Raw genomic sequence first — 18539 nt, forward strand, 5'->3', positions numbered from 1 at the left:
GGGATGCCCGCGCCGGTGCCCTCCCCGTGCCCGCCCCTTCTGGGCCGGGCCCCCCCCCCGGGCCGCGCATTAACTGCTCTTGTTTTCCCTCCCCGACGCTCTGCTGCTTGCAGGGACAAACTGTGAGTGACCCCAGGGACCCCCAGCGCGTCCTGCACGGGGCGGCCCCGCCCCAGGCTTCTGCTTCCCAGAATTTAGGATTAGCTGCAGCCAGAGCCGGGGGGGGGGGGGGGCAGGGCTGGGGGGCCGGGGGGGCAAAGGGGCCGTGGACACGGAAAGGGGCTGGAGCCCTTTTCCACTTGGAACCTCAGCAGCTGCTTCCTGTCCCCCCTGTGCCCCCCAGCTGGGGGGGCCGTGGTGCCCAGCCTGGCTGTGGGCACGGAATGGGGGTCCTGTTGGGAGGGGGGGTCGGGGCACAGCTCCTTCTGTGCTGGCTCTTGGGGGACTCTTGGAGGGAGGGGTTGCTGCAGGGATTGCTGTGGGTTCTGGGGTGACCCTGCAAGGGGAGACCCCGGCAAGAAGCTGGGAAGGAGCCACTGGGTCCTTATTGCTTCGAACAAGAGGCTTCGAATGAGCCTCCAAAGGGTTTTCCTTGGCTCTGGACATCGTTCCTTGGTGTTTCCCCTCCTTAACCTGCATGTTTTGAGTGCCTGGAGGGAGTCCTGGGTGCTCCTTGGGAGTGGGGAGATCTGCAGGTCCTGGGGAGCATCACTGTGGGGTGACATCCCGGGCTGGAACCCCACCCAGGGTGTGGGGTGCCCCCCAGCACCTCCCTGCCCTGGGATGAGGGGTGCCCCCAGCACCACCCTGTCCCATGGTGCCCCCCCATCTCCCTGCCATGCCCCTCAGTGCCAGATGAGGTTCCAAGCCCCCCAGGGGGGCCGGGGGGGGGGGACGCAGCAATCCTAAATTCCTCACTGCACGCTTGAGCCCCCCCCCCCAGCTTGCTCCCGTGTCCCCCCTTCCCTCCCCTCACCCCCAGCACCCCGTTTTCCCAGCTCCCCACTGCTCCCAGCATGTCCCAGCCCTGCTGCCCAGCTTGGCCACTGCTCCGTGTCCCCAGCCGGGCTCGTCCCCCTGTCACGGGGGTCCCTCGGGGAGGGGTGGGGGGCACGGCCGGCCGTGTCCGTGGCGCCGGCTCCGGCCACGGAATCTCAAAGCACAGCGTCCCCCACTGCCCCCCCGGTGTCCCCCACGCTGGTCTCGGGGCCCCTCGGAGCCGGGGTGTCTGCGGTGACACCCGTGTGCTGTGCTTTGAGATCTCTGGGAGGGCTCCAGGGGGACGGAGGTCACCGGGGGGCTGCTCCGAGCCTGTCCCCTTGCTGTCCTCACCCAGCAGCACCCCCCGACCCAGCCCCACTCCTGGGGGGGGCACAGCCCACTCGGGGCATCCCTCCTCCCCGTGTCTGGAGCGGCCGTGCCTGACGTCCCCGGGGTGTCCCCATCTTCTCTGGGGCTCCCAGCAGCACATCTGGGAGCCCGGGGACCCTCCCTGGCTGGGAACACGCCCCAAACCCCTCGTGGCAGGGCGGGGGCACCGCGAGAGGGGCGAGCGCGGGCGGTGCCAGCGGTGCCAGCGGTGCCAGCGGTGACAGCGGCTGCGCTCGGCCCCGGGCAGGTACCACGACAAGCAGGAGGTGACCAGCAACTTCCTGGGGGCCATGTGGCTGATCTCCATCACCTTCCTGTCCATCGGCTACGGGGACATGGTGCCGCACACCTACTGCGGGAAGGGCGTCTGCCTGCTCACCGGCATCATGGTGAGCGCCGCGGCGGGGGGGGGGACACACACGCGGCCCCTGAGCCCCCCAGGGATGGGGGGGGACACACACACTGCCCCTGAGCCCCCCAGGGATGGGGGGACACACACACACTGCCCCTGAGCCCCCCAGAGCTGGGGGACACACACACACACGGCCCCTGAGCCCCCCAGGGCTTGGGGGGGACACACACATGGCCCCTGAGTCCCCCAGGGCTTGGGGGACACACACACACACGGCCCCTGAGTCCCCCAGGGCTTGGGGGGGACACACACACACGGCCCCTCACCCCCCAGGGCTGGGGGACACACACACAGCCCCTGTGCCCCCCAGGGCTGTGGGGGACACACACACGGCCCTGCACACCCCAGGGCTGGGGGACACACACACACACGGCCCCTGAGCCCCCCAGGGCTGTGGGGGACACACACACGGCCCTGCACACCCCAGGGCTGGGAGGGGGACACACACACGACCCCCTCGCCCCCCAGGCCCCCCTCACCCCGGGGGTCCCTGCCCGCAGGGCGCCGGCTGCACCGCGCTGGTCGTGGCCGTGGTGGCCAGAAAGCTGGAGCTCACCAAAGCGGAGAAAACACGTCCACAACTTCATGATGGACACGCAGCTCACGAAGCGGGTGAGACCCCCCGGGCCGCCCTTCCCCTCCCCTCCCCGGGCCGCCCCTCCCCTCCCCCGAGCGGCAGGACCGGCCCTCCCCCGGCCCCGCCCGCCCCTCACCCCTGGCCATCCGGTGGCTTCCAGGTGAAAAATGCTGCTGCCAACGTACTCAGGGAAACGTGGCTCATCTACAAACACACCAAGCTGGTGAAGAAGATCGACCATGCCAAAGTTCGGAAACACCAGCGTAAGTTCCTCCAAGCCATCCATCAGTAAGTGCCAAACCTTTACCTGCTTCCTACCAGGAATGGTGTCCCATCCCAGAGGTTTTATTTCTTCCCCAGGAGGAGAGCTGGGTGCTTCCTCCCCTTCTGCACCTGCCTGGAGCTCTGGGTTGGGAGCCAGGAGGTCCCTTGTCCTTGTCCCCTGTCCCTTATCCTTGTCCCCTGTCCCCATCCCCCATTTTCAGTCCCCCATCTCCACTGTCCCCCTCCCCTGTCACTGTCCCTTTTCCTTGTCCCCTGTCCCTTGTCCTTGTCCTCCATCTGCTGTCCCCATCCCCACTTCCTCCCCATCCCCTGTGTCCCCCATCCCTGTCCCCTTCTCCCCATCCCATCCCCTGTGTCCTGTCCTTGTCCCCCATCCCTGGTGTCCCCTGTCCCTGTCCCCTGTGTCCCCCCCCCACTATGGGATGCTCCCCCAGCACGTGGGGACCCCGATGCTCCAGGGGTGACCCCAGGGGTGCCCAGTTGATGAGATTGGTGTGACCTTTGTCAGGAGAGCAGGGCTGGGGGGCTCTGAGCCCCCTCGGGTGCCTCCTGCTTTGGGGGGGGGGTGGGACTGAGGGGTGCCTGGCTTGGGTGGGGGTCCTTGGCGGGGGGGGGTCGTGCTGCTCTGCTCTCGTGCCCCCGCGCTCTTCGTGGTGGTATTAAACCTGCTGTTGTGTTTTGTCTCTGTTCTGCCCTGTCCCTGCAGAGCTCAGAAGTAAGTCACCCCCTTTCTGCCCCCCCCCCCCTCCCTGGCTGCTCCCCTTTGCATGAGCTCTGGCTGCTGCCACGTTTGGGGCGGGGGGGGACACCCCGGTGTGGCCCCCCCGGCTCTGTCTGGGCCGCAGGGATGGAGGGGCAGGGGCTGTGCTCGGGGGGTCAGGGTGTGGGGGGGGCTGCATGCTGGGCCGTGGGGGGGCTGCATGGGGGTCTAAAGGGGCTCACGGGGGTCTGAGGAGGCTCATGGGGGGAGTCACCGAGCCTGAACAACCCCCCCTGTGTCTCCCCAGGCTGAGGAGTGTGAAGATGGAGCAGCGGAAGCTCAACGACCAGGCCAACACTCTGGTGGACCTGGCCAAGGTGAGGGGGGGTCTGGGGGGACTTGGGGGGACCCCACTGGGGGGGGATCCAGCCCTGAGCCCCCCCCGTGCCGCTGTGGTTCCCCCCAGACCCAGAACATCATGTACGACATGGTCTCGGAGCTGCAGGAGCGCCACGAGGACCTGGAGAAGCGACTGGGGGCCCTGGAGAGCAAACTGGAGGCGCTGGGGCTGAGCCTGCTGGCCCTGCCCGGGCTGGTGAGCCAGGCCCTGGGCCAGCAGCAGAGGGAGCTCCTGGGGGCTTGGCCCCCCCGGCTCTGCTCGGCCACGGCCCCCTGCACCCCCACCCGTGCCCCCCGCGCCCCTGCCGGTGCCCCCCCCGCCTCTGACAGCGGGTGAGGGGCTGGGGGGTGCTGGGGGCACCCCCGGGTGCCCTTGTACAACCTCCTCCACCCCCTTGGATGGCAGGTGATGGGGAGGGGGCTGTGGGGGCACCCCCGGGTCCTCCTCTGTCACCTCCTCCCTCTTCGGACAGCGGGTGATGGGGGGGGCACCCCCAAAGTCCCTTTGCACCCCCACCATGGACAGCGGGTGACGGGTGTGGGGGGGTTATGGGGGCACCCCCAAAGTCCCTTTGCACCCCCACCATGGACAGCGGGTGACGGGGTGGGGGGGTTATGGGGGCACCCGCAGGTCCCCCTTTGTCACCCCCCCACCTCCTCAGACAGCGGTTGGGAGGGAGGGGGGTGCGTGAGGGGGGGCACAGGTCCCCCTCTGTCACCCCCCCCACCTCCTCGGACAGCGGGTGATGGGGAGGGGGGGTCTGGGGGGGCCCCTCTTATGTCTGGCCATCGTGTGGCTGATTTCAGTAGCTTTGTTCTGTAAAGCCCTGTATAAATTTCCTGCGTTCACTGTGCTGGCTTGAGGCTGGAGCCCCCCCCAGAGCCCCCCCTGCCCCCCCCCAGCCGGGTGGGAGCTGAGCCCCAGCCTCCAGGAGGGCTTTTTGGGGGGGTGGGATGCAGCAACCGCTGCACTGGGGGGGCTGGAGCAGCCCTGGGAGGGGGGCAGAGGGACAGGGGGGAGAAGCCAGGAGCCCTGAGTGTTGTGAGGGGGGGTTTGGGGGCTGACCCCCGGGTGTGGAGGGGGTGGAGGTTGGGGACAGGGTGGGGGGACGCCTGGGGGGTCTTGCCCGGAGGGTGCGGAGCGGGGAGAGACCCCCGTGGTGAGAGCAGGGCTGAGCCCCAGCGTGGAGGATTTGGGGGGCGGGGGGGGTGTCTCTGTTCCTGGCTCTGCCACGAAGTGACCTTGGCGAAGTCACGTCACCTCTCTGTGCCTCAGTTTGCCCCGTCTGTAAAATGGGGGGGGGGTGGGAGGTGGGGGGGACGCGGCACCGACCGTCGCAGAGCGCTGGGAGACTCCTGGATGCAATACCGAGCCCGGCCCCCCCCGGGGGTGGGCGAGGACCCTCTGCCGGGACCCCCACAGCCCTGCACCCCCCCGGGGCCGGTCCTGCTCCCCCCCGCCGGGGAGGGGGGTCGGGGGGGGGCTGAGGCGCAAATTAAAGGAGCCTGAACTGGACGCGTCACTCTCTGCTCGCGGCAGCGGGACCCCCCGGCGAGGGGGCGGGAGGGGGTCCCGGGGGGGTGAAAGGGGGTGAAAAAGGGTGTTTTGGGGGGTCTTTGTCGCTCCCCCCACCCTGGGAACCTTGTGGGGGTGGATGGGGCTGGTGTGGGGGCTCCAAACCCCTCGAGGGGCGGGGGGGGGGCACTGGGAGGGCCGGGGGCTTGCAACCCCCCACTAGGGCAGGTTTGGGGGGGCTCATAGCAGCAGATTGGGGTGGGTGATGGAGCATCCCGAGCCATCCGGGGGTACCCCGGCTCCCCCTCTGCAGCCCCGGGATGTGGGTGTTGGGGTCCTGCAGCAGGCGGGGGCAGGAGGGTGGGGGGCATTTCGGGGGGGGGCAGGGGCCCCAGGCTGCCCACGCGGGGCCCCGTGCCACGGTTTGGGGTGGCACGAGGCTGTCAATGATTAACCAGCGGTGCCGGGCGGTGGTGGCGGTGACTGGTGGCGGTGACTGGTGGCACTGGTGGTGGCACTGGTGGTGGCAGCGGTGCCGGTGGGCGGCGGCCAAGGGACATCGCGGTGGGGCCCGGGGCCGTGTCCCCCCCCATGAGACGGGCAGGTAACGTTGGTGGCGGGGGTCGGGGGCCGGACGCCGCCCTGCAGGGGCTGGCACGGGGACAGGAGGGGACACGGAGCGTCTGGGAGTGACCCAGCGGCTGCTGGACTGGCGGGGTCGTGGGGGGGACCCTCCCCCTCTCCTGCCCTGACGGGGTCCAGAGGGGTCCCCGCTCCTGGGTGCTGGGAGCACCAGTGGGTGCTTTCCATCCCAGTCCAGGCTGGGGGGGACGGGGACGGTGGTTCATGCCCCAGAGGTGACACCCCCGGACACGGTTTTGTCCCCGTGGGAGCGACGGGGACTGCGGGGGGAGCTGAGAGGCGGAGGAGGGGCCGGGGACACCGGGACCGGGGGGCTCCCTCCCTCCCCCTCATCCCGGGGCTTCTCCTCCAGCGGGCCCCAGCCCGGAGCTGCGGGAGCGAAGCCGGATGCACCCGGGGCACCCCCGTCACCCCAAAACCGCCGGGAGCCGCTGGCCGAGCCCCCCCGCCCCGCCGGGACACCGGGACCACCCGGTACGGAGCGGGGGCGGGGGGGCTGAACCCCCGGGCTGGGCTGGGGGCGTTGGGCCCCCTCTAAGTCCTGCCCTGGGGGGGTTGGGGTGGCCGGGGCTGACGACCACCCCTCGGTGACCGCAGCATCCTCCTGCCCCCCCGCCCCCTCGGGTCTCACGTCCCTCGTGTCGCTGGCAGTGGGGGGACACTGCCAGTCTTGGGGGGCTGTGTCACGGCCCCCTCTCGCTGCTGTCTCTACTCTCACCCTCCTCTTCCTCCCGGCGCTGCTCTGCCCGGCCCGCAGCCTCCCGTCCCTCCGCGTGTGGCGGGGCGAGGTGACCTGGAAGCCCCGGGAGGTCCCCGGGGGTCCCGTGGTCCCCGGGAGCGGGGGCAGCCCCGGGTGGTCCCCGCCCTGCCCCCCGACTCGGCGGCGCTGCCGCCTCACACCTCACACCTCACACCTCGCACCTCGCACCTCACACCTCACACCTCACACCTCACACCTCACACCTCGCACCTCGCACCTCGCACCTCACACCTCACACCTCGCACCTCACACCTCACACCTCACACCTCACACCTCACACCTCGCACCTCGCACACCTCACACCTCACACCTCGCACCTCACACCTCACACCTCACACCTCGCACACCTCACACCTCACACCTCACACCTCGCACCTCACACCTCACACCTCACACCTCGCACCTCACACCTCACACCTCACACCTCACACCTCACACCTCACACCTCGCACCTCGCACCTCACACCTCACACCTCACACCTCACACCTCACACCTCGCACCTCGCACACCTCACACCTCACACCTCGCACCTCACACCTCACACCTCACACCTCGCACCTCACACCTCACACCTCACACCTCACACCTCACACCTCACACCTCGCACCTCACACCTCACACCTCACACCTCGCACCTCGCACACCTCACACCTCACACCTCGCACCTCGCACCTCACACCTCACACCTCGCACACCTCACACCTCACACCTCGCACCTCACACCTCGCACCTCACACCTCGCACCTCGCACCTCACACCTCGCACCTCACACCTCGCACCTCACACCTCGCACCTCACACCTCACACCTCGCACCTCGCACACCTCACACCTCACACCCTCCCCTGTGTCCCGAAGCCGCCGCCAGCCCGTGCCAGGTGTGTCACCTTCGAGGACGAGGTGGTACCACCGCGGGGACCCCCGGGGAGGGCCCGTCCCGCCGGGGAGCAGGAGAAGCGGGGGGACAGGTCTGTCGCCCCCCGACTGTCGCCCCGACCCCGCGCCGTCCCCGACTACGTGGTGTAAGTGGCCCGTTGGCGACGGGGATGGTCACGGGGGTGTCACGGACCCCCCCCCCCCCGGTACCCAAGCACGAGGGTCCCGGCGGTGAGGGCAGCACCTGAGCCCCGCGGTTTTGGGGGGGCAGGAGGTACCCGGCGATCCTGAGCCCCCGGCAGCGGGAGGGCTACAAGGGCGTCTTCCAGGACCAGCTGGCGGAATACGTGGATCTGCACCGGGAGCTCCGCGCCACACGTCACCCCCCGGGCGGGACGGTGGGTCCCTGGGTGGGCACGGGCACCGTCCTGTGATGGGGCTGAGGATGGGATGGGATGGGGGTGAGCTGGGCGTTCTCTGCAGGGATTAGGGGTGAGCCGGGGGGGGGGCTGCAGAGGGTGTTGGGGGGACAGGAGGAGACACGTGGACCCCCAGGCTCCGCTGGCACCAGCAGCGCCCGAAGGCAGCTCCTGGAAAATTAATGAGCGTTGGAATTTCTTGGCTGAGCCCTGGGGGAGGGTTTTGCCGCAGGTCTTGGAAGCGCTGGAGGTGCCGGAGGAATTCTGGGTGCCCCCGAGCCCTCCGGATTTGTCACCTCCAGCCACCTCATTAGGGCTGAACCCCCCGCGGGGCTCCGGGACGTGACCCACAACCGCTGTGAGTTTGTGAGGAAGAGGGGGGTGAGCAGCGGGAGGGCTCAGGATTTGTGTGCCCTGGGCATCACAAGACCCGGTGCCTTGGCAGGGCTATTCCCGGCAGGATTCAGCCTGGCTGGAGAAGCAGCGGCGCTGTGAGTACCTGAAGAAGAAGCTGACGCACCTCAAGGCGCGGATCCAGGAGTACAATCGTGTCACCCACCCCAGCGCCGGTGGCTCCTGAGCCTGTGCAACCCCCCCTCCCCGAGGCACCCCAGGGGATGGGGAGGGGGTGGCGATGCCGCGGGGATCACCCGGTACCCCCCAGGGATCACCCGGTACCCACCGACCCATCGCACCCACGCGGGAAAGGGGAGGAAACCCACCGGCCCCTCGTTCTGGAGGTCCTCGTGGAGCCTCGTGGCCCCGGGACCCCCGAGCGCTGGGTGGGTCCTGCCCGTCCCCAGGCCCCGGCTGTGCCCCCACCTCATCCCTGGGAATGGGGGAGCTCCTCAGCCCCCTCCCCGGGCAGGGGGTGCAGCTGCTGAAGTGGCTTTAATTCAGTAACAGGGTTTAAGAAACGTGGTGGTGTTTTGCTTTTGTTTTTTTTTTTAGGAGGGGAGGGGGTGTCTCAACTTTTTTTTTGCGGGCGTCTTAACGCGCATCCCGGGGCACCCACCGCGTCCGGGGGCAGCGGGTGCCCCCCGTCCCACCGCAGCGCCCTCGGGACCCTCAGCACGGGGCACAATTTCACCGCCCCCCGATTTCACCCCCAATTTCACCTCCCCCCGTCCCCCCCAAGGCGGATCCCGGTGCTCCCACCCCCCCATCCCACCCCTCCCGGGGGCGGGACCCGGGGCCGGTCCCGCAGCGCTGCCGCCGCCGCCTCCCGCCGCTCCCGGCTGCCATTTTAAGGTGAACAAAGCGGAGGAGGTGGCGGCAGGTGAGTGGCTCCGCGGCCACGGGACCCCCCCCTCGGTACCGGCCCCGGTACCGGCCGCGGCCCCGCGGGACGAGCGGGCTCCCGGGGCGGGAGCGCGCACGGGGGGTCCCCGCGCCCCGCCGCGCACGGGGGGGTTCGTCCTTCCCCACCGCCCCACCTGCACCGGGGTCCCCGCCGGGCTTCCCTCCGGTACGGGCGTCCCCACCGGCACCGAAATCCCCTCCGGCGGCACCGGGTTCCCCACCGGGGCTCACGCCGGTACCGGCCGCCGAACTCCACGCCGGTACCGGGGTCTCACCGGGGACCCCCGCGGGACCGACCGCCGGGGTCCGCACCGGCACCGGGCTCCCCACCGGGCTCCCCACCGGGGTCCCCACCGGTACCGGGACTCCCAAAGCCGAGAGGCCGCTGCTCCTCCCGGGGGTCGCGCTGCCCACCCGGTGCCCCCTCAGCGGGGAAGGGACCCCCAGACCGCCGGAGACCCCCCGGTCCAGCTCGGGGGGGGGGGTCCCCGCAGCTGCCAGGTCCCGGTGGCCACTCGGACCCCCAGGAGGGGGGGGGATCAGCTCGAGGGTGAATCCGACTGCGATCGGGAGGTTCGGGGGTTTGTGGGACGGGGGGTGTTGGGACACTCGAAATGGAGAGGGGTTGGCTCGGGCAGCCCCAAAGCCCCGGGGGCACCACTGGGGCCCAGTGCCCACCCTTGCCGCTGGTCAGGGGGTCCTTCCAACCCCCCCCCACCACGGGGGTCTGATCCTGCCTCTGAGCTCCGCCAGAACGGGTGCCCGGGTTGGATTTCCCACAGGGCTTCAGGTTTCCCCTGATTCGGGTGCTGCTCCCTGCTCCGGGCTGGGGTCTCTGCACCGCGTGGGGGGGTCCCCACATCGATTTCGAGAAAACCCCCCCAAAATTTTTACACACCGATTCACCACTTTCCTGGGGGCTGTTGCTCACGTGCCCCGCGTTGTTGTTGTTATTATTATTATTATTATTATTATTTTCCTCCTTAATCCTTCAGATCTGCTTACGGCGGCACCCTCGGGGCGGGGGCGGGCCCCGGGTAAGCGCTTTGCTGCTTTCAGGAGAATTTAAACAATCCCCGGTTCCTCGGGCCGCGGTGGGGGGGGGTCTGGAAGGCCGGGGGATGGTTTCGGGGTCCCCGGCGTGGGCCGGGGCGTGACGGGCCGGGCGCCGCCGGTGACTCACCGTGCCCGTGCCTCAGTTTCCCCGCGCTGACTCCGGTGCCGCGGCGTTGGGCGGGTGTTGACGGTGCTGGTGACAGGAGTGGGGGACGGACAGACCAAAGTCCCCACGGGGCGGTGGAAACGCGGCGGTTCCGCCTCGCGCCGGTGCCGGCACCTCCTGGCACTCGACCGGCCCTGACTCTCCGTCCGTGTCCCCCCCAGGCTCCGCCACCATGTTCGGCAAGAAGTCCTACGACAGCCCCACGATGGGTTACGGCCCCCCCACCAGCTACGGCCCCCCCACGGGCTACGGGGCCCCCGCGGGCGATTACGGCTACGACTACGGGGCCCGCTCGCCGCCGCCGGGCTCCTACTACATCGAGGACGTGCCGCAGCACTTCTACAAGTGGTCGTCGCCGCCGGGCCTGGTGAGGATCCTGGAGGCCGCGGTCATCCTGCTCTGCATCGCCATCTTCGCCTGCGTGGCCTCCACCCTGGCCTGGGAGTACGGCTACGGCTTCGGGGGGCTCTACGGCAACGGCCTGGGGGGTTACTACGGCTCCGGCTACTACGGCAGCGGGCTGAGCTACGGGTACGGCTACGGGGGGTACTACGGCGGCGTCACCAACCCGCGGGCGGCCAACGGCTTCATGATCGCCATGGCCGTGCTCTGCTTCCTGGCCCAGCTGGGGCTCTTCGTGGCCGGCGTCAGCAAGTCCAGCAGCACCCGCTCGCGCCGCTTCTACCTGGTGGTGCTGGTGGCGAGCGCGGTGCTGGCCCTGGCCATGCTCATCGCCTCCATCGTCTACGTCGTGGGCGTCAACCCCCAGGCGCAGATGACGGGCAGCTACTACTACAACCCCCTGCTGACCATGTGCAGCCAGATCTACAGCGGCAGCACCTACCTCAACCAGTACCTGTACCACTACTGCACCGTGGACCCCCAGGAGGTGAGGGCAGGGACCCCTCTGGGCTGCGTCCCATGGGGTGGGAGAGGGTGGGTGACCATGTGTCCTGCCCTCAGTCCCTGTCCTGCCCTCAGTCCCCGTCCTGCCCTCGATCCCCGTCCTGCCCTCGATCCCCGTCCTGCCCTCGATCCCCGTCCTGCCCTCGATCCCCGTCCTGCCCTCGGCGTTTTCCCTCTGTCTTTAATGAGTTTGGGGTGATCCGGGGCTGCGGGAGGAACTGGGATGATCTGGGGGTGTAGCAAGTGATCCAGGGCTGCAGGAGGAGTTGGGATGAGCCGAGGATGTGGGGGGGCACCTGGATGAGCTGGGACTCTGGGAGGAATTGGGGTGATCCAGGGCTGTGGGAGAAATCAGGGTGATCCCGGGCTTTGGGAGGAATCGGGGTGTCCTGGGGTTGTGGGAGGAACTGGGGTGATCCAGGGCTGTGGAAAGAACCAGGATTATCTGGGACTGTGGGAGGAATGGGGTGATCCAGGGCTGTGGGAAGAAACAGGATGAGCTGGGACTGCAGGAGGAGTCGGGGTGATCCAGGGATGTGGGAGGGATTGGGCTGAGCAGGGGCTGTGAGAGAATCCAGGATGAGCTGGGACTGTAGGAGGAGTTGGGGTGATCCAGGGATGCGGGAGGAATTGGGCTGAGCAGGGGCTGTGGGAAGAACCAGGATTATCTGGGGCTGTGGGAGGAATCGGGATGATCCAGGGCTGTGAGAGGATCCAGGATGAGCTGGGACTGTAGGAGGAATCGGGGTGATCCAGGGCTGTGGGAAGGGCTGGGGCACCCCAAGGGTGCGGGAGGACCCGGGGTGATCCATCTGCCTGCGCCGGGAGTTTCGGGGAGGGGACGGGACGGGCTCTCGACCCGACACAGACCCAGTTTCTGGACCTTTGTTCTCCCCGGCTGTAAAAGTGTTGGAGCAGGGCCGGGACTCTGCGGGGCTGGGAAGGGTCAGGGTGCCAGCTGGGCACTGCTGGTGCCACCAACCTGGCTCGGGACCCCGAGGGGTCCGTGGGGCAGCCAGAGCCCCCGGCCCCCGTGCCCAGCCCCGTCCCCAGCCCCGGGGCTCCAGCTGGTGGCACATGTGCTGGACCGGTGCTGCCGGTTCCCATCCGGCCGTGCCGGCCGTGCCACATTCCTGAGCCCGGCCCCGGCTGCTCCTGCTCCCTGCCAAGGCCCAGCAGGGCCTACTCCATCCCGGTTTCCGTGTGGCTGCAGGGATCTGGCTCACGGCAGCCGTTTGGGATGCCTGGTGCGGGAGCTGGCGCGTGGCTGAGCCGGCGCTGGGGTCAGGGTGCTGCAGGGAGGTGCTGGAGGGTGCCAGCTCCACGCTGCTTCCCAAATCCCAAACTTGTCCTGCCCCCATGGGAAAATAAACCACCCTGCATTGCTTGCCCTGGCCCCTAAATCTCTGGAACCCCTGGTGGGCTCCATCCCGGGCTGGGGGGACCCTGCCCCTCTCCCCCCACCGTGGTGGGAGTCCAACACCAGGAGGGTTTGGGGATGAAGGGAGCAACTCCCACTCGTCCCAGGGACATGCAGGGTCCCCAGCCCCTGTGACCCCCGCCCTGAGAGCCCCCTCCCTCCTCCCCTCCAGGCTGTGGCCATCGTCTGCGGGTTCCTCATCGTCATCCTCCTCTGCCTCATCTGCTTCTTCGCTCACAAGACGCGGAGCAAGATCTGGAGATACGGGAAACCAAACATCTACTGGGACAAGGTGCCGGTGGCCCAGGAGGGTCCCAACGTGGAGGAGTGGGTGAGTCTGAGGTGGGCTGGGGGGTCCTGAGGTGGGGGGGACTCCCTGTGAGCTTCCTCCCTGCCTGCCCTGTGCCAGACATTCCCAAGGCAGGGGTGGGTCGGGATGTGCACAGGGAGGGTGTGGGGGCCCCAGGGCTGTGTGGGGACCCCTCCCCTTGCCCAGCCTGGCACCCCAGAGCCCAGTCCCGGTGTGTTTGCACACCCCGTTATCACACTCGCCGTGTCCCTCCCTGTCACCCCGTGTTTTCCCAGCCTTTGCCATTCCCCGACACCACCGAGCTTTTCCCGGCGTGCAAAAACTGGGCGGGCTGGTCTCGAACTCGCTGAAAGGCAAACAGGGCGGGACCTGACGGGCTGGGGGCCAGGGGCTCCCTGCTGGAGTGCTGGCCGGGTCCTGGCCCCTTCGCTGGCCGTGGGACAGTGCCCAAAACAGCAGCCAGGGGACACAGCCAGGGGACACTGCCAGGGGACACTGCCCGGCCACAGCGTGCGGTTTCGGTCTGGGCAATGATTAACTCGGCTCTGCGGGGATGTGCCAGCAGGAAGCCGAGGGATTTACAGCTCCCCTGAGCCTCGTCCCCGCGAGGGGGATGGTGGGGACCCCCCCCCCGGGGCTGGTCCCAGCCTGGCCCGGGGATGTGCCACGTCCTGCCCCGGCTCTGCAGCTCCCTGAGCCTGGGCAGGGCTCAGGAATGCCTGCAGCATCCCGCAGGGAGGGAGGATTGGGAATGTGCAGAGCGTGGCTTTGGGGGTGCTGCTGTGCTCTGGGTGAGGAGGAGCTGCCCGGGTTCCCCCCTGGGGCTACCTCCCTGTCCCTGTCCCCATCCCGTCCTCATCCCCATCCTTCAATGCAGACCTGGAGTTCTCCAGCCCTGGAAATCTGAGCTGTGCTCTGTGTGTCCCTCCACCTCACTCCATGTGTCCCCCCACACCTTGTTCCACGTGTCCCCTCGTGTCCCCCCGTGTCCCCACACCCTGCTTCTCGTGTGCCCCCACGTTGTGCTCCATGTCTGTGTCCCCCCATGTCTTTCTCTCCGTCCCTCATGTCCCCACACCTTTCTCTGGGTGTTCCTCATGTCCCCACTCCTCTCTCCCATGTCCCCACTCCTCTCTCCCATGTCCCCACTCCTCTCTCCCATGTCCCCACTCCTCTCTCCCTGTCCCCACTCCTCTCTCTCATGTTCCCAAGCCTCACCCTCGCCTGCAAGTCCAATATTTATTTTTCATTTCGCAGCAATCCCTTTGTTGGGGTTTTATTTATTTGGTTAAAGTCCCTCCCTTGCAAAGCATTTCCTGCCCCTCTGGGACACAGGGCCCCACTCCCCGGGGTCCCCTGGGGGGTCCTTCTTGGCTTGGTGACGCCCTGGGGTCACCCTCAGGTGACACCCCCCCCTCAGCTGGGGAGGTTTCGGGGTGTGATTCCCTCCTGGGACGTCCTGTTCCCGTTTTATGGGACCGAGATAACGGGGTGACCTTCGAGCGGGCGGGAGCCACCGAGGCCACCCCGCTGCCGTCCCGGCGTGGCCCGGGGACACGGCTGGCCCCACGCCGCTGGCCCCGGCACCTGGCGGCCCCCAATTAGCCGTGGCTTCGTTAGAGGGGGGGGAAGGTGCCATCGGAAGCGGCGTGACCGGCTGGATGTCCCCGGGGCCCCCGGCCCGGCAGGGCCCGGCTTCCGGCACAAACAGCCCACAAAGGCCAGGAAGGAAGCGGGAGGGGGGACAGACGGACACCCCGCGTCCTCCTGGAGGAGCCCCGGCCGTGCCAGGGGGGTGATGGGGGTCCAGGGTGGGGAAGTGCTGGATGAGGGGCCAGAAACCCCCCCAAAGCCCGGGAGGTGTCACCCTGGGGGTGTAAGAGCCCCCCGAGCTGTGTCCATCTGTTCTTGTCCCCCAGTGGGACCCCCCTCTGCCCCAGGGGGGCTCTGGGGGCTGTGGGTCCTTGTCCAGCCTCCCCCTCCCCAAACGCTGTGTTGCCCACCCAGGGGGCCTCCCCTCGTTCCTTTTTCCCCCACAACCACGTGGGACACCCCAGTGCAGCTCTGCCAGGGCCCATTCCTGCATTCCGGGGGGGTTTGGGGTTCTTCTGACTGCCCTGTGTCCCCACTGGTCCCGGGACTGCCCCCTGACAAGGTCCTGCAACCACTGGTGGGGTTTGGGGGGTCCCTGGGAGTTTGGGGGTTCCCAGGGAATGTCAGTCCCTTGTCACCCTGGGTCTGCCCCTCAAAAAGCTCCTGCAGCAGCTGGGGGGGTTTTAGGGGTCCCTGGGGAGTTTGGGGGCCCTGAGGGGGCCAACAACCCCTCGCCATCCTTGACCTGCCGCAGGATTTGCTGCACGGGACAGACACTGGTGTCCCCTTTGTCCCCACCGTGCCCTGCTGGGGGGGCTGGGCAGTGTCCCCCCCTCGAGCCCGGACCCCCCTGACCCCCGTCCCCGCTGCAGGTGAAGAACGTGACGGACGGGGCCAGTGCCCAGGACGAGACGGCCACTCTGGCCTACTCGGAGAAGCCCACGAGCCCCATCACTGCACCCCCCTACAGCCCCCCCTGCTACAGCCCCCCCCCGAACGGCTTCTACCCCTCGGGCACCTACAGCACCCGCGGGTGAGTGTGGGCAGGGCCGGGGGGGCGGGTGTTTGTCCCCTCTGTGACACCCCTGTGACCCCTCAGGGACCCCCAGAGAGCGGGGAGGGGGGTCTGGGGGGTACATCCCCTCTGTGACACCCCTGTGTGTCCTGCAGGGACCCCCAGAGATCAGGGAGGGGGGCCTGGGGGGTACATCCCCTCCGTGACACCCCCGTGTGTCCTGCAGGGACCCCCCTAGAGTGGGAGACAAGGGAGGGGGGTCTGGGGGGCACATCCCCTCCGTGACACCCCTGAGCCCCTGTAGAGACCCCCCCAGAGCGGGAGCCCATGGAGGGTGCAGGGAGGGGGGTCTGGGTGTTTGTCCCCTCTGTGACACCCCCGTGTCCCTGCAGGGACCCCCCTGGAGCAGGAGCCAAGGGAGGGGGGTCTGGGTGTCCAACCCCTCCCTGACCCCACCGTGTCCCCCACAGGGACCCCCCCAGAGCGGGAGGGGGGTCTGGGTGTCCAACCCCTCCATGACCCCACCATGTCCCCCACAGGGAGCCCCTGGAGCGGGAGGGGGGTCTGGGTGTCCATCCCCTCCATGACCCCACCATGTCCCCCACAGGGAGCCCCCAGAGCGGGAGGGGGGTCTGGGTTTCTGGGTGTCCATCCCCTCCCTGACCCCGCCGTGTCCCCCGCAGGGACCCCCCCGAGCAGGAGCCGAGCCCCGCGGAGGGGAAGGGGCGGGAGCAGCCCCCCAACCCCAAGCCCCCCACGCGCCGCGGGCGCCGGCGCCGCCGGAACCCGGAGCTGGACGAGTCCCAGTACGAGACCGATTACACCACGGCCGTGGAGTCCGGGGACGAGCGGGACCCTGACCAGTGGGCCAGGTGAGCTGGGGACCCCCCGGAGCACCCCCCGGGGCTGGAGCCGCCCCTGGGGGACTCACTGTGCCCCCCACGCCCCCCCAGCCTGTACCCCCCCATCTCCTCGGACGCCACGCGGCAGAGGTACAAGCAGGAGTTCGACTCGGACCTGAGGCGCTACAAGGAGCTCTGTGCCCACATGGACGCCGTCAACGACCGCCTGGGCCAGCTCGGGAAGCAGCTGGACAGTGTCCCCGAGGACAGCCCCCAGTACCAGGTGGGAGCTGTGGGAGTGCTGGCACACGGGGGGGGTGGGAAGGGGTGGGGGGGAGCCTTGGGAATGCTGCAGGGCAGCAGGGGTGGGTGTTGGGGGGGGTACGGGATGCTGGAGGGTGTTGGGGATGGATGCTGAGGAGCTGGGATGGGTGTTGTGGGGGGTATGGAATGCTGGAGAGTGTTGGGGATGGATACTGGGAATGTGGGAGGGGTGTTGTGGAGGGTGTGGAATGCTGGAGAGTGTTGGGGATGGATGCTGAGGATCCGGGATGGATGTTTTGGAGCTCTGGGATGCTGCAGGATACTGGGATGGGTGCTGAGGAGCTGGGATGGATGCTTTGGAGCTCTGGGATGCTGCAGGATACTGGGATGGGTGCTGAGGAGCTGGGATGGATGCTTTGGAGCTCTGGGATGCTGCAGGGCAGCAGGGGTGGATGTCAGGGAGCCTTGGGATGCCTCCGGGCGCTGGGGGCGGGTGCTGGGGAGGATTTGGGATGGATGCTGTGGAACCTCAGGGGGCTGCAGGACACCAGGGCAGCACTTCTGCCCCCCTGGGGTGCTCCCCAAGCTCTGCCCCCCCTGTGCCCCCCCATGACCCCCCTGCTGCCCTTCCCTCCGCAGGACCTGGCCGAGGAGTACAACAGGCTCAAGGACCAGAAGAGGGTGAGTTGGGGGGGTGGGGGGGGTGACCCGGCTGTGTGTGGGGGGTTTACCTGCCTCCCCGTGCCCCCCCCGTGCCCCCCACCCCTGATGCCAGCCCCCTGCTGCCTTTCAGAGCCCCGACTACCAGAGCAAGAAGCTGGAGACCAAAACCCTGCGCAACAAACTCTTCCACATCAAGCGGATGGTGAGCGACTACGACAAGGTCCGGGGCTGACCTGAGCCCCCCACGGAACGAGGGGCACGGGGGGCCGGCCCTCTGCTCCCCCCCACCCCCTCTGCAAAGACTTTGGGGCATTTTGTGCCTTTTGTTGTACTAAAACCCCCCCAAAAACCGCCCCGGTGCCAAGGCTGGGGGGCTGGAGGCAGCTGCTGGTGTGACCCCCCCCAGTGTCCCCCCACCCTGTGAGTGCCCCCCCCAGTGCCTTCCCATCCTGTGGGGCCCCTCCCACTCCTGTAAATATGTTTTTTTGGGGGGTCTGCACCCCCCTGGGTGCCTTCACAGGGGTTGGGGTACCAACCCATGGGGGGGGGGCAGAGAAGGCCTTGGTCTCGGGCCCCCCAGGGGTTTGGGGGGGGGGAAGAACCCCTTTGGGGACCCCCCCCCCGGTGATATTTTATAAGGAACTCTTTGAAACTGTGTAATATTTCAATTTTTTTTTTTTTTAAATAAATGAAGTGTATCTATTGATTTTAAATTTGGGTCGGTGTGAAAGGGGCTTGGGGGGGCACAGGGGGAGGGTGTCCCGCGGGGGGGGGAGTCCCCCAAACCACCCCACCTTGAAAGGGGGAACCCCAATCCCCCCCTCCCAAAAGCCCCAATCCCAACCCCTGTGCTGACTCCTCCCCTCCCTCCTGCTGATCCAGCTCTGCCTCACCAGGATTTATTCCCAAGGGACACTCCCCCCCCATGTTAAATACCATCACCCAGGAGCCCCCCCCCAAATCCCCAGATTACCCATAAAACATCCAATTTTAGGTATTTTATAGGGGTTCCATTTTTTGGGGGGGGCAGGGATCACATCCCCCCC

General features: G+C 68.1%; 3 protein-coding genes across 4 annotated transcripts; all 3 read left to right on the plus strand.

Moving 5' to 3' along the window:
• Positions 1-1475: 1475 nt before the first annotated feature.
• LOC127461430 (small conductance calcium-activated potassium channel protein 2-like) lies at positions 1476-5260 on the plus strand. Its single transcript, XM_051769245.1, is given in 6 exon segments — positions 1476-1760; positions 2284-2349; positions 2351-2395; positions 2521-2648; positions 3653-3722; positions 3812-5260. Coding segments are annotated over 6 exon segments (678 nt in total). The 5' UTR covers positions 1476-1661; the 3' UTR covers positions 4082-5260.
• Positions 5261-5551: 291 nt separating this feature from the next.
• OCEL1 (occludin/ELL domain containing 1) lies at positions 5552-9040 on the plus strand. The gene is made up of 5 exons (XM_051769246.1): positions 5552-5864; positions 6255-6376; positions 7520-7683; positions 7809-7935; positions 8402-9040. The coding sequence occupies exons 1-5, from the start codon at positions 5852-5854 to the stop codon at positions 8534-8536; spliced, it is 561 nt and encodes a 186-aa protein (XP_051625206.1). The 5' UTR covers positions 5552-5851; the 3' UTR covers positions 8537-9040.
• Positions 9041-9206: 166 nt separating this feature from the next.
• On the plus strand, positions 9207-18219 carry OCLN (occludin). 2 transcript variants are annotated; one of them, XM_051769243.1, is made up of 8 exons: positions 9207-9235; positions 10642-11369; positions 12979-13137; positions 15582-15742; positions 16408-16596; positions 16678-16849; positions 17470-17511; positions 17624-18219. In XM_051769243.1, the coding sequence occupies exons 2-8, from the start codon at positions 10653-10655 to the stop codon at positions 17723-17725; spliced, it is 1542 nt and encodes a 513-aa protein (XP_051625203.1). In that variant the 5' UTR covers positions 9207-9235; positions 10642-10652; the 3' UTR covers positions 17726-18219. The 2 variants fall into 2 exon arrangements, with proteins under 2 accessions (XP_051625203.1, XP_051625204.1); XM_051769244.1 differs by lacking the exon at positions 9207-9235 and adding an exon at positions 10275-10295.
• Positions 18220-18539: the final 320 nt, after the last annotated feature.

This window comes from Manacus candei, unplaced genomic scaffold, assembly GCF_025592945.1.
Source record: "Manacus candei isolate 608988 ecotype Guabito, Panama unplaced genomic scaffold, ASM2559294v1 h1tg000106l, whole genome shotgun sequence".
Classification (NCBI taxonomy): domain Eukaryota; kingdom Metazoa; phylum Chordata; class Aves; order Passeriformes; family Pipridae; genus Manacus; species Manacus candei.